At 43.1% G+C, this 20,836-nt stretch overlaps 2 protein-coding genes across 3 annotated transcripts in view; one reads left to right on the plus strand and one right to left on the minus strand.

Moving 5' to 3' along the window:
* Window positions 1-1,382: 1,382 nt before the first annotated feature.
* tmem62 (transmembrane protein 62) lies at window positions 1,383-11,111 on the minus strand. Its single transcript, XM_084044195.1, has 13 exons — window positions 10,600-11,111; window positions 9,831-9,942; window positions 9,421-9,558; window positions 8,336-8,381; window positions 7,207-7,348; window positions 6,749-6,873; window positions 6,174-6,296; window positions 5,349-5,504; window positions 4,798-4,957; window positions 4,341-4,539; window positions 3,539-3,643; window positions 3,302-3,420; window positions 1,383-2,667 (listed from the first exon to the last, which is right to left on the minus strand). Exons 1-13 carry the CDS (start codon window positions 10,801-10,803, stop codon window positions 2,347-2,349), a joined length of 1,950 nt encoding a protein of 649 aa, XP_083900321.1. The 5' UTR covers window positions 10,804-11,111; the 3' UTR covers window positions 1,383-2,346.
* A 1,578-nt stretch (window positions 11,112-12,689) lies between these two features.
* The window catches only part of ttbk2a (tau tubulin kinase 2a), a 30,136-nt gene continuing 21,989 nt past the window's right edge, over window positions 12,690-20,836 (plus strand). For both annotated transcript variants that reach the window (XM_084044401.1, XM_084044402.1), the window contains exons 1-3: window positions 12,690-12,964; window positions 18,332-18,482; window positions 20,199-20,346. In XM_084044401.1, the coding sequence (XP_083900527.1) occupies window positions 18,414-18,482; window positions 20,199-20,346 (217 nt within the window). In that variant the 5' untranslated portion in view covers window positions 12,690-12,964; window positions 18,332-18,413. The remainder of the gene's footprint in view (window positions 12,965-18,331; window positions 18,483-20,198; window positions 20,347-20,836) is intronic.

Consider the following 20,836-nt stretch of genomic DNA (forward strand, 5'->3'; position numbering starts at 1 on the left):
ACTTTCCTGAGAAACGCACAGCTGATGTAGTGTGACATTTAGCCAGGAGTATGAGAAGTTAGGCCAGCCTCTGTGTCGTCATCATGTTTGGCATCACAATACAGTAGTCCAGAAATTAAAAAATTGCAGGAAAATTGAAATTGCCTAGGCAGTTCAGCTATGTGCAAAAAGGTTTGTACACATACCATAATTTAAAAATTCATACATGAATGAAGTACTGGTTTGTGTGTAAGTGTACTAAGTATGACTTAAAATGTATAAACATTTTATATAAAATGTAACCTCTTGAACCCCAGCATCCCTATTCTGGGGGGAATATCTGCTAAAAATAGCCGATCTACAAGCCCAATATGCGTCGCAACGCGTTGTGAGCTTGTAGATTTATTATGTATTATGTGGCTATTTTCGGCCAAGAGAATTGATGTAGAGGGAAAAGTAAAGAAGAGACCCCGGTCAACTAGGTACCAGTTAGGTACCAGTTTCCAGCCATAGCTGCGGTGTCGCGGTGCGGACACTGCAGCTATGGCTGCCTACAGGCAGCGCGTCTGTGGATTCGTCTATAGAGGGTTTAAGTGGTTAAGCTCGGTAGCTGATGCCATTTATCCATGTTATGGGCATGTTGGGGGGGGGGGGGGGCGGGGGTGGTACAATATACTCCTTGCTCATTGAGGGACACTAATGTGTCAGTAAAGGGGAAGGGGGGGGTAAGTGGTTTGGCACGTTCAGCCTTCGTCAGTGAGCAAAATGGGTTTGAATTAAAAACTTAATTTTGCTCTTATTCATCCTTTGGCAGAGGTAAGGTGGCAGTTGGCCAAGGCAACCCTTCCAAAAAAAGTGCTAGATCTAGAGTCAACGAGTCAGCTTATTTTTGTCTGAGACCACGGCACAACACAGCTCTCATATAGTACTATCATCTACAGCATACAGAGGACCAGTTCCCGTACAGCGAAACGCTATATACCCTCCTTCATTATATCCAAGATAGTTTTTCTTTTTACACTGTACACATGCTATGAACATGGCCAGAAATGTGCTCACAATAACATGCATATTAAAACAATACTACCTAGAAACAGGATAGTGGGTGATATAAAGTGACTTTGGAAGGAGGTGAAAGACAGGTGAAGGGAGTAAAAATGCTGTGTGTGGAATGGGGGTGGCATGTGGGTAGTGCAATGACAAAATATATAACTGTGAGGAGGAGGGGAAACAAAATATTTTTAACATGTTTCACACAGCTATTGTGTGGCGACCCTCACCCACACTCCACAAAGATGAAATAATAATAATAGTTATGTTCATGTGTCATGCATTTCCCCTGTGAGCTTGTGTGTTGTTGTGCACTTGCATTGTTCGTGCTCCTGTTTGAGATTATGTCTATGACAATGCTGTTATGCTCTGATGACTGTGACAGAAGTTTGTACATGCAACTCTGTGGTTTGTACAGTATGTCGCACATAGTTACAGAGATAAACAAATGAGACAAACTCTCCAGCTTGTGTGTTTGCAAAACTGTATATTCTGTCAACTAGGATGGATGAATATTCGCTTTGCTTTGCTGGGTGAACCGCCAGTGCCGTGGACTCACTGGAAGCAGTCTTTTGAGCTTTCTGTAATGGCTCTCGATTTCACCGGAATCAGCGCAGCACAGAAACGTGCAAAACAGTACAATAATAATAAATTAAAAAATTAAAAAATCCAATGGCGCTAAGGCCACAAATACAGTGTGCGATTTTACAGATCTGTTTTTTTTGTTTTAGTTTTCTCAACATAGCTGTACAAACATATTAATGTTGTTTGCGATGCTCAAAATATTGTCAGTTTGTTGTCTCAGTGTCCACAGGTTATACAGGACCTGTGTTGGAGCTGAAACGGTTTGTAAAAGGACAGTGGTTTTCAAAGTGGGGGGCCAGGGGGCTAATTGGAAACTATGGGGGAAGAAATATAGATATAAAAACGTTTATTTCAATTCAAATTCAATTCAACCTAGCATCCCTATTTTGCTCATGTCATAATATTTTAGGCATGTGATTTTCCAAACTTTTCCTTTTTTTTGTTTTTTTTGCGTTAGCGGAGCCGCAGCCAGAGGCCATGGCTATTTGGGGGTCCTTGGCATGGAAAAGCTTGAGAACCCGTGTTATAAGACATAAAGGAAACTCTAAAATGATAAGTTGATGTGCAGAATCTGCTTTACTTGAACAGACCAGTGTTGGGGAATACAACTAAAACCCTGCCCACCATGGCCCCCCCATTTCATTTGAAATGGCTGGAACAGCTAAATGTAAGTGAGGCTCAAGGAGAACTGGGGTGGCACAGTGCAAAAAAACAAAAACAAAAATGTTACTGTCAAGAGGGAGAGGTGGTCTTGCTGTTGTCACGTAGATGAGGTGCCGGGCCCGTCCAGGCACGGTACACCAGCAGCAGGCTGAGGCCCAGCGCCCACGTGCGGACCGGAGACAGGAAGAAGGCCAGCGGGCCGTAAGTCTCCAACAGGAAGTAGCAGGAGTAGGCCTGCCAGGTCAGGAGGAGCAGCATGGCAGCATGCACCACCAGAGTCCGCCAGCGGCAGCTTGGCCGCAGGAAGTGGGAACGAAAGGTGTTGCCGCGGCAACGCTGGTTCAGGCTCCAGCACAGGTAGCAGGTGAGGGGCATGTTGAAGAAGAGCAGCTGGACAGGAAGCAAGGAGGAAGGAATTCATCTTTAACCGCACACGATGACTGAGTCGTTTTTGGAACAAATCATCTGGATACATTTAAATTCATTCTACGGGCTTGGACGGCCGGCGAAGCAACCGGTGACAAAGCGATGCCCACTGCTTTTTTTTTTAACGCCTTTACCACACCGACTGAATTCCTCCACCCAGATTAGGAAGGACCGCCCTCCGTCCTTCGCATTGGTTCTGCAATGCACGTTTTTGTTTTAATGCCCGAACTGTTACCATCCACCTCTAGCCCACACAGAAATAGAACGTCACCAGACTTATCAGCAGGCTGAAAGTCTGGCTACACGAGATTATCCCCTGCCTGCTTCACACCTGTGAACACGGCCACATCTGGCAAAGCTGGAGGCACCGCTGAGGAATCTTACCACTGTCTCCATGGTGGTAGGCAGGAACTTAACCCTTGCACCACACGGACGTCTCATCTTATTTTTTTTGCCTGGTGAGCCCATTATTTTTTGTTTCAGCATAATCAGGAAATGTACAGTATTACGTTTTTCTTTTATGCATGCTGTCAACACATGTCACCAGTGTTAACATGGAAACCCCACACTATCTATAGAAAGGTCTACCGGTACTTACTTGAATGACGCCAACAACGTAAGTGAGACTGCCCTCAAGGAAGTGGCCATCGATGAAAACTCCAAATGCGAAGCAGGCACCACCGTGCCCATCTATCATTTCTCCTATGAACCACGGGCCTGTAGGATGAAAGAACAAGTCCACGACGGCCGTCATGATAGAAGAAGTAGGGCTCTTACAATACCAAAATGTACACCCTATAGTACTACTTTTGTCTGGCCAACACAAAGGACTTACCCAAGGCTGTACACAGGTTGAAGAGTAGTAGAGAATAGTAGAAGGTGTTCATCTTACTGACCAGGTGCAGGGAGAAGCAAGCTTGAGAGAACAGCCCCGTAGATGCTGGAGAGGAATGGCAGTAAATGAGTTATAGTGTCTCAATGACATAATGAACAAAATGACTATTATTTTCCAAAGAATATCAATATACACATTACAATATCATTTCATTTGCAGAACTAACTTCATTTCTTGTAATGCAACACTTGTATGTGCTATGTTTTGCTCTGAAAAACTAAACATTCGGATGAAGTCATGGCTGAGAAGATGGGAAAAGCATGGTGTATACATTTTGCAGCTCAAGTGGAGGTGAGACGCTTCTCAGGTCAGCTCACTCTCACTGGCTACTGCAGGTTTCTGGTCATTTACAATTCAAAACCCAGTCGATAACATTAACATTATGTCTGTAAACCCCTCAGGCTACAGGATTATTTGGGAAGATGATCGGTTCAGACCAGCCTCAAATTGGGAACGCCCCCATTCCCAATTTGAGCTGTGATTGGTAGCAGCATCAGCTGAGAGCTGACGTTACAAAGCTTTGATTGAGCTGTGGTCGACGTAAAGTAGCAGCATCAGCTGAGCTGTGTGGTTCATTCAATGAATGTGGCACACAGCTGTGCTGTGATTGGTCTACTTGGGACAGATACATATAGAAAACAGAGACAGCTATAGAGATATACAAAGCCTGTTCTAGACGCCATAATAAAAAAAATATTTGACATTATAACATGAAACCGTTTCAATGGGAGGTGTAGCTGACCTCTGCCAGAGGGGACAGGGAGGAACCTGAAGACCAGCAGTATGATGACATTCAGCAGCATGATGATGATGAAGGCCACGCGGCCCAGGATGTAGTGGTCCGTGAGGAGGATGAAGGACTGAACAAAGCCGAAGCTGGGAGACAGTTCCTCCTCCAAGGTGAACTGCTGCTCCTGCACTGTTAACCGCCCTGCAGAGTCCTGACGCATGCGCGCGCACACACACACACACACACACACACACACACACACACACACACACACACACACACACACACACACACACACACACACACACACACACACACACACACACACACACACACACACACACACACACACACATTTAAAAAAAAGATCATCGTCATGATTCCATTGCACGGAACATAAATGAATCAAACGTCAAACACAATTAAACAAACCATTCCAGCATAATGTAGAACAGTACCAACTACCAACCTCCACTTTGACCTGGATGCTGTGTAGTCCAGTGAGGTAGAGAGAGGGGTCCCACAGCACCACATACAGAGGGCCCCCGGCAGACTGACCATCCCCTACTGGCTCCCCGTCCACATTCACATGCACTGCTGTGATCTGAGCCTCAGAAAAGGCCAAAATTCTGTGTGGAAAAGAGGAGGAACAGAAGTTAGAATAGTAGTGAAAGCTGATGGAAACCATACAAGAAAGCTGTACTGGGGTTGCAGGGTAACAGGAAACGTCATACATAGACCATCCATGCCAATGTACTGTCTAGAAAACTGAACTTTAAAACAAAGATCCTGAACACTCACATCCGTATGCAATATTTTTTACTGTCATATAGACGAACAGGTGGTCAAATATAATTATGATAAACGATAACACTGGCTGGAAATCTTACATAGACAGGTGTTACATACATAATAAACATATAATGCATAGGAGAAAGTGAGTCATAGCTGGAAGAAGATGGAGATGGTGTTAGTGTGGGAGTCTGTCACGGTTCAGGATGACACACACAGAAGGGAGACCTGATGTGCGTTGATCTTCGTATTCGACCCAGAGGCTCCAGGCCGGGGTGCAGGTACTGTGCCTCCTTGGGGTTGGTGATGAGCACAGCAGGCCACTGCTCAAACGTCAGGTCAGAGAAACTCAGCATGTCATGGTCAAAGGCTAGAACTCTATACCTGCAGCAAGGCATTCAAACAGGAAAGAACCATGAAATGAGGAGTGCAACAGTTAATCAGATCTAATCGATTTAATACATTGAACATTTCATAAAATATTTGATTCATAATCCGTAATTGATCAGTATTTTGGGCACACCGTTATAGGCTAAACGTTTCAATTTTTTAAACTAAATGTAAAAAAATAGCAAGATCGTCTGTATTGACTATTTCTGCATGACACCGTTGCCTGACAAAGTTTAAAATAAACTGAAGAGGGCCGTGCGGGGCGCAATGCGTGGGTTATCCCAGTTTTTAACAAATTCCATAATGAAATAGCCACATCAATAACGTTTTTTTTATTTTCACCAGAAGAGTGCCTTTGCTGCACGTTTACAGTCCCCTACCAAAGAGCACCTTCGCTACACTTTTTTTTTCCCAAGCACCCAGACCCTTTCTTTTTTTCTGAACACTAATAATCGTAAAATAATACAAAATACGTTTTTCTTTATAAGCGCTTCCCAATTAATCAATGAATTAAAAAAGTAATCAACAAAATAATCGCTAAGAAAATAATCGATGGTTGCAGCCCTACATGAAATGTACCAAGAGAGAAAGGCAAATGGATGGAAAGAACCAAAGAAAGAAAAAAGGAATAATGAATGTCATGCTCAATATCCTGTATATTACCTGCGGTTGTCCATCCAGTCCCCCAGCTCCAGCTCCAGGGTACCTTGGGGGTGTCGGCTGTGCAAGACTGGCATCAAACCTCCCAGAGTGTGCAGGTGTCCACACAGATAAGCGACAGCTGAGCTGCACACAGGGGGCAGTATACATTATGTACAGTACTGTATACACCACATAAAGCAAACCAATGTGTCAGCAGTTATGTAATAGTAACAACAGTAGAACAACAGCCTTATGTTTGCAAATAGCAGAGGTATACCCTTGGTGATTTTGTTAGTGGTGGCATTTTAATGACGACACGCGCACGTCGCTTAACACCTACACTACAGGTCACACAATGGACAATTGATATGCATCTAGGCTCATTCCTATGTTAATTTATGCTGGTGTGTGACACCCGGCAGTCGGGAGCCTCTGTAAACTTTGTTGAGATGTGAATTACGGGTTGTTTAAAATCAATGCCTGTGCGTGTGTGTGCTCCTGCTCAAAAAACGGGTTGCACGGTGTGTTACCGCGTCCCATGACCAATGCATCCCTGGGTATACCAATACAAATTCATCCATGCATTCCACTGTTACCTCATCACGTCCCTGACTCCAGGAGAGGGAGAGATGACAGTAGAGGTGGTGTAGTGACCAAACCAGATGGACTGGTTGCTGCTACGACTCTCAGCCCTAAACGATGCAAGCAAGTTCATCTGGGTCTGGGAGCCGTTGGCAGGGGAAAAACACAGGTTATCAGCTTTTGTCACTCAGTGCTTGTTGTAAGTGATGCATTTTCACAGAGGAACACTCAACCATCTCACCACAGTACACACTGTAATAACAGCAGGTATTCATTTATTTTCATACCTTTCTAAGCCACACACACACGTATAGCAAATGCATTTTACCAGACAGATCAGAGTGCAGGGATTAAAACAGATCTAAAATGAATAAACGAGGGAGTCAATTACTTATGATGCCTACAGTTTATATATTATTCACTGATTGCATTTTATTATCTACAGCTCCACTTTCCCACCCAGCAGGCCTACCTGGTTAAGAATCCCAAAGAAATTATATGGCCTCTTGGGTCCTGGTGTGAGGGTAGCATCGGCACAGATGAAGGAATAGTTTCCAAAGTGCGTTTTGTGAACATAATGGAAGGAGCCAACTTTCTGATTAGCTGAGTACTTTCTAGAGAGAAACATCAAAGTAAAGAAAGTCAAAGTAGGAATTTTGGAACTGAGCCAGCGGCTGGCATCCAGAATGATCTCAGGGATAATCTAATTCACGAAGCTATAGAGATGAATGAATGAGGCCTCTAATGCCTCTGAGGGAATTTGTCTTGCAGGAGATGACCACAACATTAGAAACATTAAGGAGACATGACATCAATCAGTTTCAAGAGCAACAGAACAATGAGGCATAAAAGATTGTTCATGTCAAAAGGACAGGAGCAGCAGTCTGTCCACGCAGGCTGTTGCTTCTATTTCTGTCTTTCAGATAGCTCAGATAGCTTGGATTAATGTCAATAAATGGGCCTGCTACCACTCAAGTTTCAAAGGCAGGCAACACAGTGTACTATGGTTTACAAACAGTCAGATAAGACTAGATGTAAATCACACTTTCAGTTTAGGGGTGCAACAGTTAAGCGAACTAAAACATATCTTTTGAATAAAATAATCGATTTGGGAGGTTGAATTATTTATTTATGCAACAGTTAACACTTTTAACCTGCCATCCTTTTGGGTATGTTTACACTTCTGACTAATATAGTATTCAATCAATCAATTAATCAAACAAATATGTCATTATAGACTAAATCGTTCAGAAAGAGTGAACGCTATTGTGTTTTCTATTTTCACAATTCTTGCACGACACTGTTGTATGACAATGTATAAAATAGAGCTCAAGTGGTTAATCAGGCTAATTGATTTAGTATATTATTTATAAAATCAATTAGATTTTTTGTATGTGTGTGTGTGATACACACACACACACACACACACACACACACACACACACACACACACACACACACACACATATATACTGTACATATACATATATATACATACATACATATACATACAGTATATAAAAAGTACATGCTTAATTGCATTAGTTGCATCCCTACTTCATGCCTAGACCATGGTGTATTGTCCACACCATATTACAGACCTGTAATAGTTGTTGACGCTGTCCAACGAGATTATGTTGAAGGCATCTGTTGGGAGAACGGAAATGGGGTAAGACACTGGGCAGTGAGCTCCAAGCACATCAGAGACGACATGAAAGCCCATTGACATTTAACTGTTATGAACACCAACAGGACAGACCAGACCAATTATGAAAATGACAGTGGGCAGTTATTTTCAGTTCCCTTGTCGTTTATAGGAAAACAGAGGGGAACAGCACAAAGGAGGGAATGTACTAGCAGAATTCAATCCCAGGGCAGGAGGGCTATGTGTGTCCAGAGAGACAGTGGATGGGGGTGTCTTAACCAAAACAGTCCAATATTCAGAAGAAGAATTTCCTTCGAGACAATGGATGTTTAATTCCAGGACAATATTTCCTCGTGTTACTCTGAGATATCGATCGACATCATTCCCTCGTCGTTACCAGAGAGAAAAAAACGAAGAAAAAGAACATGATAAACTGACAGGACATTTGTTCAACATATGTGATCAATAGTATAAGAATATCTGTCAGGAAAAGAAATGCCTCCACAGATACAATACCATGGATTTTTCTAGACCATAACAAAGTGGGGATATCTTGTTTCGCATCTAATAGCCCACGATCCAATAATGGAAGGGGGGGGGGGTTCATAGGATGCTACAAAGAACAGTTGCATGGACAATGGGCACTTTCCATTCTCCAATATGCTGTAATCTGTTTCTCTGATGCTAGTTCAGTTCAAGGAACAGCATTATGCAGAGCAAAGTTACAAATAGCTGTGTTGGTTTGGGATGCTCCAAAATATGTGGGCGGTGGAGAAAATGATATGCTAATTAAGTTCAACATCAAACATAACAAAGGAAATATCAACATAACAAAGGATGTTCTCTGACATGCAGCTTCATTATGTAGGCAAGATATTCATTCTTCACAGAGGAAGAAAACATTTATTATATTTCTATATTTTATATTTTATATTTAAGCCATTATTAGAAGATGCTTGTAATTTAAACATTACAACAACATTTTGTGACTTATTTTCCCCCTACAGATTATTTACATACAGTAGCTCTAGTGCTAATCACCATGATTTCCACGGATATCGATCCATTTTGTGCGCTCCATCACTCTGGACCTCTTCAGTACATTGTGATAGGCCTGCCACTCCACCTCATGCTGAAGAGACCCAACCTTACTCTCTGTCTTAGCATCTGTCAAGTCTCCTGTCATACACAAAGAGAGAGAAATATTGATGTTTGACGATTCAAGGTCAGGGATGAAGCACATTCGGTACTACTGTCAGAAAGATCTATGACTAAGAGTTAGAGAAATGAGGACCCCACCCACTCCAGTGAGGCAATGTGCAGCCACACTGCATACAAGACTCTTCCTAGCCATCTGACGATGTGAAAAGCATTGAGTTCCCATGTGTAAAACATGAGACACAAAATGAGTTTGATGTTACTTAACAAGCAGGAGAGAACTATGTAATTACCCGTTGCAAGCACCAGAGCAGGTTTGATAACCTCAATGGTTTTGGTGCAGAACTTTTCAAAGTCTGGAATGCGTCTTGGGTCACGGAATCGGCTAATGTGAATGTCAGAAACCTTGAATCAAACAAAAAAAAAACAACACCACCAAAATGTGAAAGAATTAATGAATTAACAAACATTAATTAACATTAGATGAAACATCAAAGTAGAGTGACGACAAGGAAGGAATGAATTATCTCAGATCCACCTGGTTTGTCCTCCTTGTATAACCAGGTTACTATGTACAGACAGTATACCAGCAGAGTCCAAAGTCTTCACTACTGCCTGTGGTCGTGCTGAGATGTTCTCTTATTTTTTCAATGATAGCACTTCGGTCAGTGATTGTCGGGAGTCATTTTGTCGGGGCTTAAAATAGGCTGGCAGGGCATCAAATCCAGCTATAGCCAACAATTCAGTGTTAAGATGTCCTACTTAATTCATCACTTTGAGAATGTTAGTCAATAATCTATATCAGTGGTTCTCAAAGTGGGTTCTCAGGGTTCCTTGGGGGGTTTCCAAATGGACCCTTACAGGTCTGTATAACTCTGACAGTGTACAAATGGAACCAAATGGACCCGTATTAAGGGTCCATTTGGTTCCAGCGTCATGGGGGTCTTTGAAATTAAAAGGTTTGAGAACCACTGCTCTATATGAAGTCAATGCTCTGTGAAGTCAATTTGACAGTGCACAGCAATAACAACAAGACAGAATAACGCCTGCTATATCCCTCACCTGTATGAACCAGAATATATTGTCCAGATCGCCGTCGGGATACGGTGGCAGAGCCCCCCCAGAGCCAGACACGTCTCGGGGGGCAGAGGAGGAGCTGATGCTCCTCTTGGGGTGCCAAGCCGTGTCATAGCTGTCCAGCACCCAGGAGGTGATGCACGCCAGGGCCAGTCCGAGCACAACCAGCGACCCGAACAGCCTCAGCATCCTCCTCCTGTGTATGGTGATTGTTCGGCTAATAGCTAGCTAGTTATACTGGTGGTGGTGGTGGTGGTGGGGGACTAATCTACTACTCACAAAGCACAACATTAACTAGCTATGCTACATGGCTAGAAGCTGAGGCTCACACCATGTCCATGGCAGCCCGGAGGAGGGTGGCATATTTATTCCGAGGCTCAACGTTCATCCAGAGAGCTCCCTCCGTTCAGGTGTCTTCCTATCTGTCAGTGAGGAAGGGGGTGGAGGAGAAGGCGGTGGAGGAGGGAGGAGGAGGAGGAGGAGGTAGCTTGCTGCTAGCTCGCTAAGCTACCAGAGCCACCACACTGACCGGCTGTACTGGGAAACGTCATAGCTTTTGCGGTCTCCGGTTTACTTCCCGTATCTGCGTGAAGTGGGCGGACGCCTTTTTAGCAGACCGGAAGCAGGTTGGAGTCTGTTGAACCATTCTTTTAGCCCCATGGGGTTACTGAACTAAATATTGGACCCAATCGTCACAAGTCGCACTATATTCCCAAGATTTTCATACTAAAATGGCTTTTTTTCAGAGAGACGAATCAGGAGAAAATCAACTTTATTATCGACCTTTCTCTGTCCCAGTAATGGGTAAACATTGGACGTTCGCGAGATTTGCCGTCAGACACCGGCGCCCACTTAGGAGACCGTTTGTAGAATTTCGGTACCATTTCGCCTCTAGTGACTACAATTAGGATAGTGTATCTTCATAAAATAACCATCTTTGGCTTTGATGCATCCTCCCACAAGTCTTTGCGAGAAGCGTCTTTTTTTTGGTCGCGTTCCAAACACATCCCCAACTCTCCCATCCGTCCTCTCCCCAACTCCTAGACAGCTACCTCCGCTCTGAAGCTCTTCTGCATCACACTCAGTGGTGGAAAATATTTTTTACTTAAGTAAAAGTATCAATACTGCAATGTAGAAATACTCTGTTGCAAGTGAAAGTCCGGAATTAAAAATGTACTTGAGTACTTAGAGTACAAAAGTATTGGTACCAAAATGTACTTAAAGTTCAAAAAGTAGAAAGTACTCATTAGAATGTCCCATTTCACAAGTTTTCAAATGTATGCAAATCTTTTGAAAATAGCCGATCTACAAGCTCACAATGCGTTGCCATGCCGACGCATTGTGAGCTTGTAGATCGGGGCCGAAATATATAGGGCTGAAGTGGTTAATGTATGTTTTGTAATAATAATCAAAGTCTGCAAAGTAACTTAAAGTTAAGTAATTAAAGTTGTCAAATAATTGTAGTGGAGTAAAAGTACAATATTTGCCTCTGAGGTGGAGTAGAAGTAAGAGTAGGCCTATTGCAAAATGGAAATACTCCAGTAAAGTAAAAAATAAAAATACATATTTTTTATATTTAACAAAAGTACGGTACTTGAGTAAATCATGTACTAGTTACTTTCCACCACACTGTGCTTCACACTGCCTGGTCGGGATATAGGCCTGCATCCACTGCCTCTTGTTTAAATGATATAACATTATATACGTTATTCTACACAACAACAACAACAACAACAACACATAATTGCTCAACACTTTTATGAGTGGGCTAAAAACTCAAAAAGACGCGTTCACGCTCTCCGATTGGAAGGCTCCATGCCGTGCACGAGCTTTAAAGACCCGATGCGCGTGCACGCGTAGCTGTTGCGAGGGGGGATCGAGTCGTGAGCGCGCGCGTAGGAAGGTCGATCTTCAGAGAGAGCGAGAGCGAGAGAGAGAGAGACGTCAACGTCACGGATCTGCAGCGATCGAGAGAGAGAGAGCGAGAGAGAGAGAGAGAGAGAGAGAGAGAGAGACAGAGAGAGAGAGAGAGAGAGAGAGCGAGAGAGCGAGAGAGAGAGAGAGAGAGAGAGAGAGAGAGAGAGAGAGAGAGAGAGAGAGAGAGAGAGAGAGAGAGAGAGATGCTGAGGTGACAGGGAGAAGGAGAAAAGGGACGATCATATAGAAACACATTTATTTATAAATCACACCGCAGACAGTCACCACCATTGTACAGGGACCAGATTCATTCGCTATGGGATTCCGCTCCTCGACGTCGCTGCGGTCACATCAGCCTCCAAACGTAGAGGATCTGTTGTAGACCAAACCACACCCGGCACGGCCCGGCTCCGCACGGATCAAGGACCATAAGGTAAGGAGGAGGGAGGAGGAGGAGGAGGAGGATACAGCGGCCATGCCGTAGGAATGACAGGCGCAAACGGGCCATCATATTATTTATTATCATCATAGGCCGTGTGCTATATAAAGGGTGCAACATTGTGTCGAGCCAAGACTCTTGGCTCGACACAATGTTGCACCCTTTAATAGCACGAAAACAGATCGGATCTGCAAGCTCACACAACACACCGCGTCGTGGTGGATCAGATGCAATGCGCTGTGAGCTTGTGTATCGTTCTATTTTCGGCGCGCGACACCGTCGCACGACGGAGTATACGTTCTAAGCATATCGGACTAGTAGCTAAATACTAAATAGCCCGTCGGCACTCTGAAGAGTAGATAATCAGTGTTGCCAGGGTTTGCGAGAGAAATGAGCAACAAGGTCTAGGACAACAAGCCCAAAAGAAGCGACATCCTTTTAAAACTAGTTGAAAATAGATCAGTTCATAGATCGGCTATTTAAAAAAAAAAATTCTAGAAGAAAATGTGGAATATCTTCTAAACATTCTAACAGAAATCTGGTACGGGCCCGGGGGTCTCCCTGGCATAAAACATTTTCAGATGGGGGTCTGCTCTGCAGACAAATACATATATTAATTTGGGGGTCCTTGCCATGAAAATGTTTGAGAACCACTGGTTTAAACAACATTAGGAAACAAGCCCCAAATAAGCAACTATGTATAGGCCTACACTTTAGAAACAACAACAAGCCCAAAAACCCGCAAGCCGCAATAACTATCAATATTTACAAGCAACCTTACAGAAAAATAAGCCAAAAGTCGCGTATAACAAGCCAACATGGCAACACTTTAGATAATGCATTGAGTTTGTTATGAGCTGCCATGGCGTGGCCTGCAGCTGTGCGTGTACGCGCATCAGTAAATCTGCTGTAGCTGCTATGCAACAGCTCCCACACACACACACACACACACACACACACACACACACACACACACACACACACACACACACGCACACACGCACGCACGCACGCACGCAAGCACGCATGCACACACTAGGCACACACACCAGAGCAGTCCAAGGGACAAAAATGGGATGTTTGTTTTTTGTGCTGAATAGCAGCATGACAGCTGGCTCACACCATACTACTGCAGTCTGCTATCTGCCAGAGTCCAGAGAAAATCCACCTCGTCACAGCTGTGTGCGCATATACATTTTATTTTTATTTATTGTATTTATTATGTTACTACACACACAGGCCTGCATAACATTGTTATAGCCACTGTATGTTTAATTTGAAAGCACTCAAATAACTTAACCGATCTAAGCAGACAGTCCCCTATAGTCTTGGCTATATAACATTTCCCCTATAGTCACTCTTCTTCCATATTATGCACCGAGACGTGACGTGGATATTTGCTTTATTTACTGTTGCATTACCATGTAGCCTACAGGGCTTTCCCTGACTCTGTAAGTATGTATTGTAATCATGCTGTGAGTTGGACGGAGCCAGAGATGAGGGCCTCCACTCGTTGGCACCTCTCCAGACTTCAGAGCTCTGTCCTAATGCACAGAGAGCTGTCGTGCAACACCTGTCACGCAACAAAGTATAAATCAGGCTTCAGGCAGCAGGCCATCATCGCCACACCAGCAGTCCATCCAACAAGTCTCACTTCAGTTCAGTTCAAACAAGCTTTATTAATTGGCATGAGAAACAAACGTGTACATTTCCAAAGCAGGTGTGGGGGGGGAAAGCATATACAATTAATGACATTGGCATAATAGAATAAACTAAAGAAATGTTTGAACAGAGCTGTGTAAGTGACATTGCAACAATGTAGGTAAAATAAACTTAAAAATACAAACGGAAGAATTGCGCTTTTGCTATTAACAATATACTGTAGGCTATATATAGATAGATAAAGATAATACAATAACAAAAAATGCAACACCTTTTCTCTCTCGAATTAATTTAAAGGTATCTGCTCTGTATGTATCGGCTAACTGTAACTGTTCTATGTATTGATCATCAGGGGGCAGTCAGAGACTCAGAGTACAGAAATACACAGATGACTGGCAGTATTTTATGATGCTCCATGATTGTATTCCATTGGACATTCTCTCTCTCTCTCTCTCTCTCTCTCTCTCTCTCTCTCTCTCTCTTTCTCTCTCTCTCTCTCTCTCTCTCTCTCTCTCTCTCTCTCTCTCTCTCTCTCTCTCTCTCTCTCTCTCTCTCTCTCTCTCTGACACACTATTATTGTATAGCTAATTAATTAGATTATAGTGAACAGGAAAGATGATTTGAATTAGTTTATATGCTATATTTACAGTCAAACTTTGTGGGCGCAAGCATAAGTGTGTATCCGCATGTGTGTCTGCATGCAGATTTTCAGAATTGACAAAAGCTTGATCCTTGTGAGTCGCGACAGAAATAAGTAGTTCCAAATCAAACTTCAGATCAAAGTAGTTGTTTTTCTTCTTTTTTGCTTAATATTTACTGACAAAACATATTTTTCTTTCACTGGGCTGGATCTGGATCTTTCACCGGGCTGGGTTTAAAGAGCACACAGATCTTTGGATGTGCTCTGTCACTGCATGACGTTTCATGTTGCTTTATGCAGCCATAAAGCCATGTTTCCCGCAGAGCAAAAGGCCAGAGGATAGGGCGAGCTGCAGTCAGCAAATGAAAATGGCATTGGCATTGCACAGTTACACCATGCATGATTCATTCAGTGAGAGAGGAGCGGTTGTTATTGATAATGGGTCTAATTACTGGACCAAAGCCTGTTACTGTTTTTAATCTTTTTTTTATATTGGTGATGATTTGCATGGAGGAGAAGGTAGAGGAGAAGAAGGTTGAAGAAGAACAGCAGTGTGCCATCGTCTGAGGTGTGAGATTAGTCAGTGTGTGTGTGCGTGTGTGTCATGGTGAGGTGGCTATAGCCTGCTGACTTGCAGACATTAGATCATTGTCTCTTATGCTTCCCTATCTAACTCAGGGGCTGATTTGCAGCAAAGAGAAGAAGTAGAAGTACAGAAGTAGAGTAACCCTCTTTCAACAGACACAACAAATCCTATGGGGGAAACATGATGCTTCCCCACCCTCCACCCAGCAGCACCCACCCTTATTTTCTATTGTTTATAAATGTTGACAAAACACCTACCATCGGTTTTGGTCTACCTTGAGAGAGCCAGAGAGAGAGGCATGTTTGCAGGCAAACATTGTTTACCAGGAATTACCACGCCATGCCTAATGCCTGAAAGGTAATACAGGGGGAATACTGCATGACCTTGAAGTTAACATGAAATTGCCTACAGAGTAGTGGTCAAATCCCATTTCTTTACAGCAAGCTGCAGATCCTTTGGATTGAATGGAGTTGAATCATATTTCACTGCATGTTTCTTTTTCTTCTTTAGCTCGAAAGCCTTGGTTTGTCTCGTGTCAACACCGATTAGCATTTCAAATAGATTTTGGCTCATCACTTTACAAACCCAAAAGTTGCTTTAACCTTATCTACTAAGACACAGAGACCATCAGAATCAGAAGACTCTGGATCAATTGTTTTGACCAAGTATGTTCACCTTCTAGGATTTGGTGCATTGGTCTCAGACACAGATGAAAAAAATATGAGAGAAAGTATAGAATATTACATAGTACATATACAAAAGTAAAAATATACTTTGTAATATAAGAGTATTTAGTACAGACAATTCTGATGGCAGAAAAAAATCTGGTTTGAATCTACTTTCAAATGTCTACACACAAGATTCATTGCAAGATTCACCCATTTCCCAGGTCTTGTATCAGCTAAGACTGATAAAAAAAAAATCATAGAATTTACATTGTATTTGAAGATACATTGTCCTGCCCTTTTGTGTTCTAGATTACTTAGCTTGTGAATACAGTAGGTCCTCAGTTACAGCGTCTCTTATGGTCTTATCTAAAACGTAATTTAATAAAATATTGAGTTCATCACCACTCACCTACCACAGCATTGTTCCACTACCTGAACGATGCTGGATGCTTCCAGTTCCACCAAGGCCACCTCTCACCCTAGTGTCACCCCTGAGTCAGATTTCACATTCTTCTTCATTTCAGTGTTATGAAGTCAGCTTGTCCTTATGGCTCCCAATGCATGATGATGGGATTGATGAATCATGCACTGTAACTGAATAGTGTTGTAAACATTTGTTGCATAAGATGTCTGTAGATGATTTATTGGAACCTGGGTTCTTACCGGATCCGTTGTGTGTTTGTCTGAAACCAGACCAGAGGAAGTTGAAGTTGACAGCGTGTTGTTCACCTGAGAGATGGATATCTCTGAGGTGACTCTTGTATAATAAAGGACCCCAGACAGTGCTTTCTCAGGGGAGTCTCTCATTTCAACCTGATTAGTGAGGCAGGGCAATATTTTGGTGAGGCAAGCAATGTGCAGAGTGTAATCATTTTATCACTGCATTCAGAGTTTTGTTCCTCAGTTCCAGGAAGTGAGAATCGAAGAACTGCTCTAGCAAGCACTTCACTGTGGAACATATTCCCAGTCGCCATTTTGCTCTTACGTCACTTTCTTACGTCTTACGCATCAGGGTGGGGTTTCACACCCCCCAGTATGATGTAAGCAAAAATGGCTGTCATGTGAATATGGTCAGTGGGTGGGGTGGGACACAGAAATGGGTCAATGGGTTTTGGAGAAAAACAATTTCAGTGAATAGTGTGTTATCTGAAACTTTGGGTCACTGAAGCATGAAAATTGTAACGAGCAAAACACTGAACCATTGTTTGCAGAAACCAAGGTGGCATATTGCTTATATTAGCCTATGGACAATTTACCACATACTGTACAGTAGCTTGTACTTTTTTGTATACTTTCAGACTTTTGCCTCTGCTGGGTTACTTGCAGACAAGACGTAGCCTACTTCTTATAATGGCATCAGTTGGCGTGTTGGCTGACTGACTTTTCTGAGGGAGAGCCTGTCTAGAAAGACAGCTGCAAGCAGCAGGTGTAACAGCTGTAGCTAAGGCAATGCATTAGAAACCACTAACTCCTAAACCCACGGCTTCACTTTCACCCAAGAGAAACGTTCATGCTCTCTTTCATGGAGCACACAACCTTGCCTACTAATATTACTTTTGTCACACTTAAGGCTATGGTTAGGCGCTTTCATTCTTCATGCTGTGAGAATTTGTAAATAACACAAGTTATTTCTCTAGCTGCCACTTTTTATGAATAAGCCACTGTACAGTATGTCTCCAACCACATTGAGATTTCAAAAGTTAACAGAATACTTCACATTCAAGGGTTTATGGAATGTGTTCATAAGTGACAATTTGTCTTATGATTAACCAGAGATTAATGTGTCTCCTGGGCTTCTCCTGTAGGATTCTCCAGATGACCAGCCCAGTCTAAGGCTGTAGGTTGCAGCAGAAGCACTGAGAAGAGCGGTCCTGGTCCACTGACGGGATGAGCGGGGGAGCGGAGCAAACTGACATCCTAACTGTGCTCGCTCTGGTTAAAGAACGATGGAAAGTGGTAAGTTGTGTGTGTGTGTGTGTGTGTGTGTGTGTGTGTGTGTGTGTGTGTGTGTGTGTGTGTGTGTGTGTGTGTGTGTGTGTGTGTGTGTGTGTGTGTGTGTGTGTGTGTGTGTGTGAGAGAGAGAGATGACAATGGGTGGTCTGTCTCTCTGACACTGTCACAGCCTGTCCCTAACCCATCTTCACCAGCCTCCCTTCATCCCCACAAATGAAAGGGTCCACACCACAGTACTCCCTCTGTCCCCCACGTAACAATGCCTATCACTGCCTACAAGATGTCCTTCACCTTCCCCTTGTCTTCACTTGTGGCCTGGGACAGTTTGGGGTCGCGCCTCTGTTGTACAGGTAGTGCTGGCGCAGCGTTGTAAGGGAGATACTTAAAATAACTTGTGTTAAGCTATTTGTGGCAGTGCAGTGTGCTACAGGCAGAGTAAGAAGCGGCTGCAGCAGCAGTGAGCCCGCCCCAGGGTCCCCAAGTCTCCTGCTGCGCTGCCAGCCTGGATGCCATGTGAGGCTGTTATTCCTCTCTTTGGCCATTCAGCTCAGCTCCACTTCCTGTCTGCTTGGTTGAGGAGCGCACGCAGTTACGTAACAGTGCTGCAGCTAATCCCTTGACTTGAGAGAGAGAGAGAGAGTGTGTGTGTGTGTGTGTGTGTGTGTGTGTGTGTGTGTGTGTGTGTGTGTGTGTGCGTGTGCGTGTGCGTGTGCGTGTAGGACAGTGAAGGACACGTGGGGAGCTGTTAATGCGCTACTTTGCTACTATGACCGAGAGGTAGAATGAATAGGGATGCAGGTGGGGTGATTGAAGAATAACAAGATTGTAAGGTAGCAGAGTACAATAAGCAGTGGGCCTCAAAAAACAGAAAAGGTCTGGAGTTCTCGGAAGTCCAAAAATGTGTAATGAAGGTGTCTTTGGCAGGGGACCCAAACGTTCAAAGAAATCTAAGGCACTCTTCTTGCAAGAAAGTTAAAAGCCTTTATTTAGATGTCTATTTCATGATGGCATAAAGGATTTTTTTTAATAATATGAAAAACTATATTTTAAAACAAAGGGATATAACCCACGCATAGTGACACAACAGGCTGCTGTGTCGCTATGCGTGGGTTGTCTTATAATATCTATTGTTTTTAATATTCACAACATGAAAATAAAGGCTTTAAATAAAGGCTTTTTGACTTTCTTGCCAGAAGAGTTACTCCTTTGTTAAGCCATCTGGTAGCCTACTATTAATATATTAAATTGGCCAGTATGACTTTTATTTTAATTAATGACATGAAAATGAATAATTGTATCTTTCACCACTGTAATAGAAATCCAAATCATGCTATTTATAAATTATATATTTATTCAGTAACCACATGAACGCTAGCGTCCCGATTCCAGGAATATCATAATAGGTGAACATTCAGCAAAAAAAGGTGAATATTTGTCAAACAATTGGATCTACACTCTCACAACCCATCAAGTTGTGAAAACTTGTGACGTGTTGTGAGCTTGTAATTAGATCGGCTATTCTTGGCAAAGAGATAGAGGTGTAGGGGGAAAAGGGAAGGAGCCAATTATACACCCCTGCGGAATCCCGGTCAACGAAGTATAGAGGGTTTAAATAATTAAAATCATAAAACATGGTGATAACACTGTTGAATTGGGGAAAGGGAAACCGGCCGCACAAATCAGATTTTCCTGTAATGTTTCACCCTCCTCTTCCTCCAGGCGAAGAAGATCGGAGGAGGTGGTTTCGGGGAGATCTACGAGGCTTTGGACCTGCTGACCCGGGTTAGCGTGGCACTGAAGGTGGAGTCAGCCCAGCAACCCAAACAGGTCCTGAAGATGGAGGTGGCCGTGTTAAAGAAACTCCAGGGTCAGTCCAAACAAATTAATGCATTTAGCGGGCGGTCCACTCTCCTTTTGTACCGTGCGTTTTTAAATGTTATTTATTTCATATTATTATAAGCATTCCAGACACAGATCCTAAGGTCTGAAATGAACCCTATCCTCCCATTTCTGGGCATGTCGTAATAGGCAAAAATTCTGCAAAAATAGTACAAGCATACAACATAATAATAATAATTTAGTCTCCACTCCCTTGGGGTATTTTATGTCACTGTACATTTGCACATATGTGAAATTAGTTTTTACTCATCCTAAATATTAGGAGCAGTGGGCGCTATTAATACAGCGCTCGGGGAGCAGTTAGGTGTTAAGTATCTCAGGAACACGTAGACTGGGTGAGCCGAGGGTGAACTGGGGACTTTCCTCTCTTACCATTCAGCTATGGCCACCCAAATACGCTGCAATGCGAGTTTTGTGAGCTTGTTGATCGTCTATATACAGCGAAGAGATATGGTGTA

The sequence above is a fragment of the Gymnoscopelus microlampas genome, assembly GCF_963454915.1.
Source record: "Gymnoscopelus microlampas genome assembly, chromosome: 20".
In the NCBI taxonomy this organism is placed as follows: domain Eukaryota; kingdom Metazoa; phylum Chordata; class Actinopteri; order Myctophiformes; family Myctophidae; genus Gymnoscopelus; species Gymnoscopelus microlampas.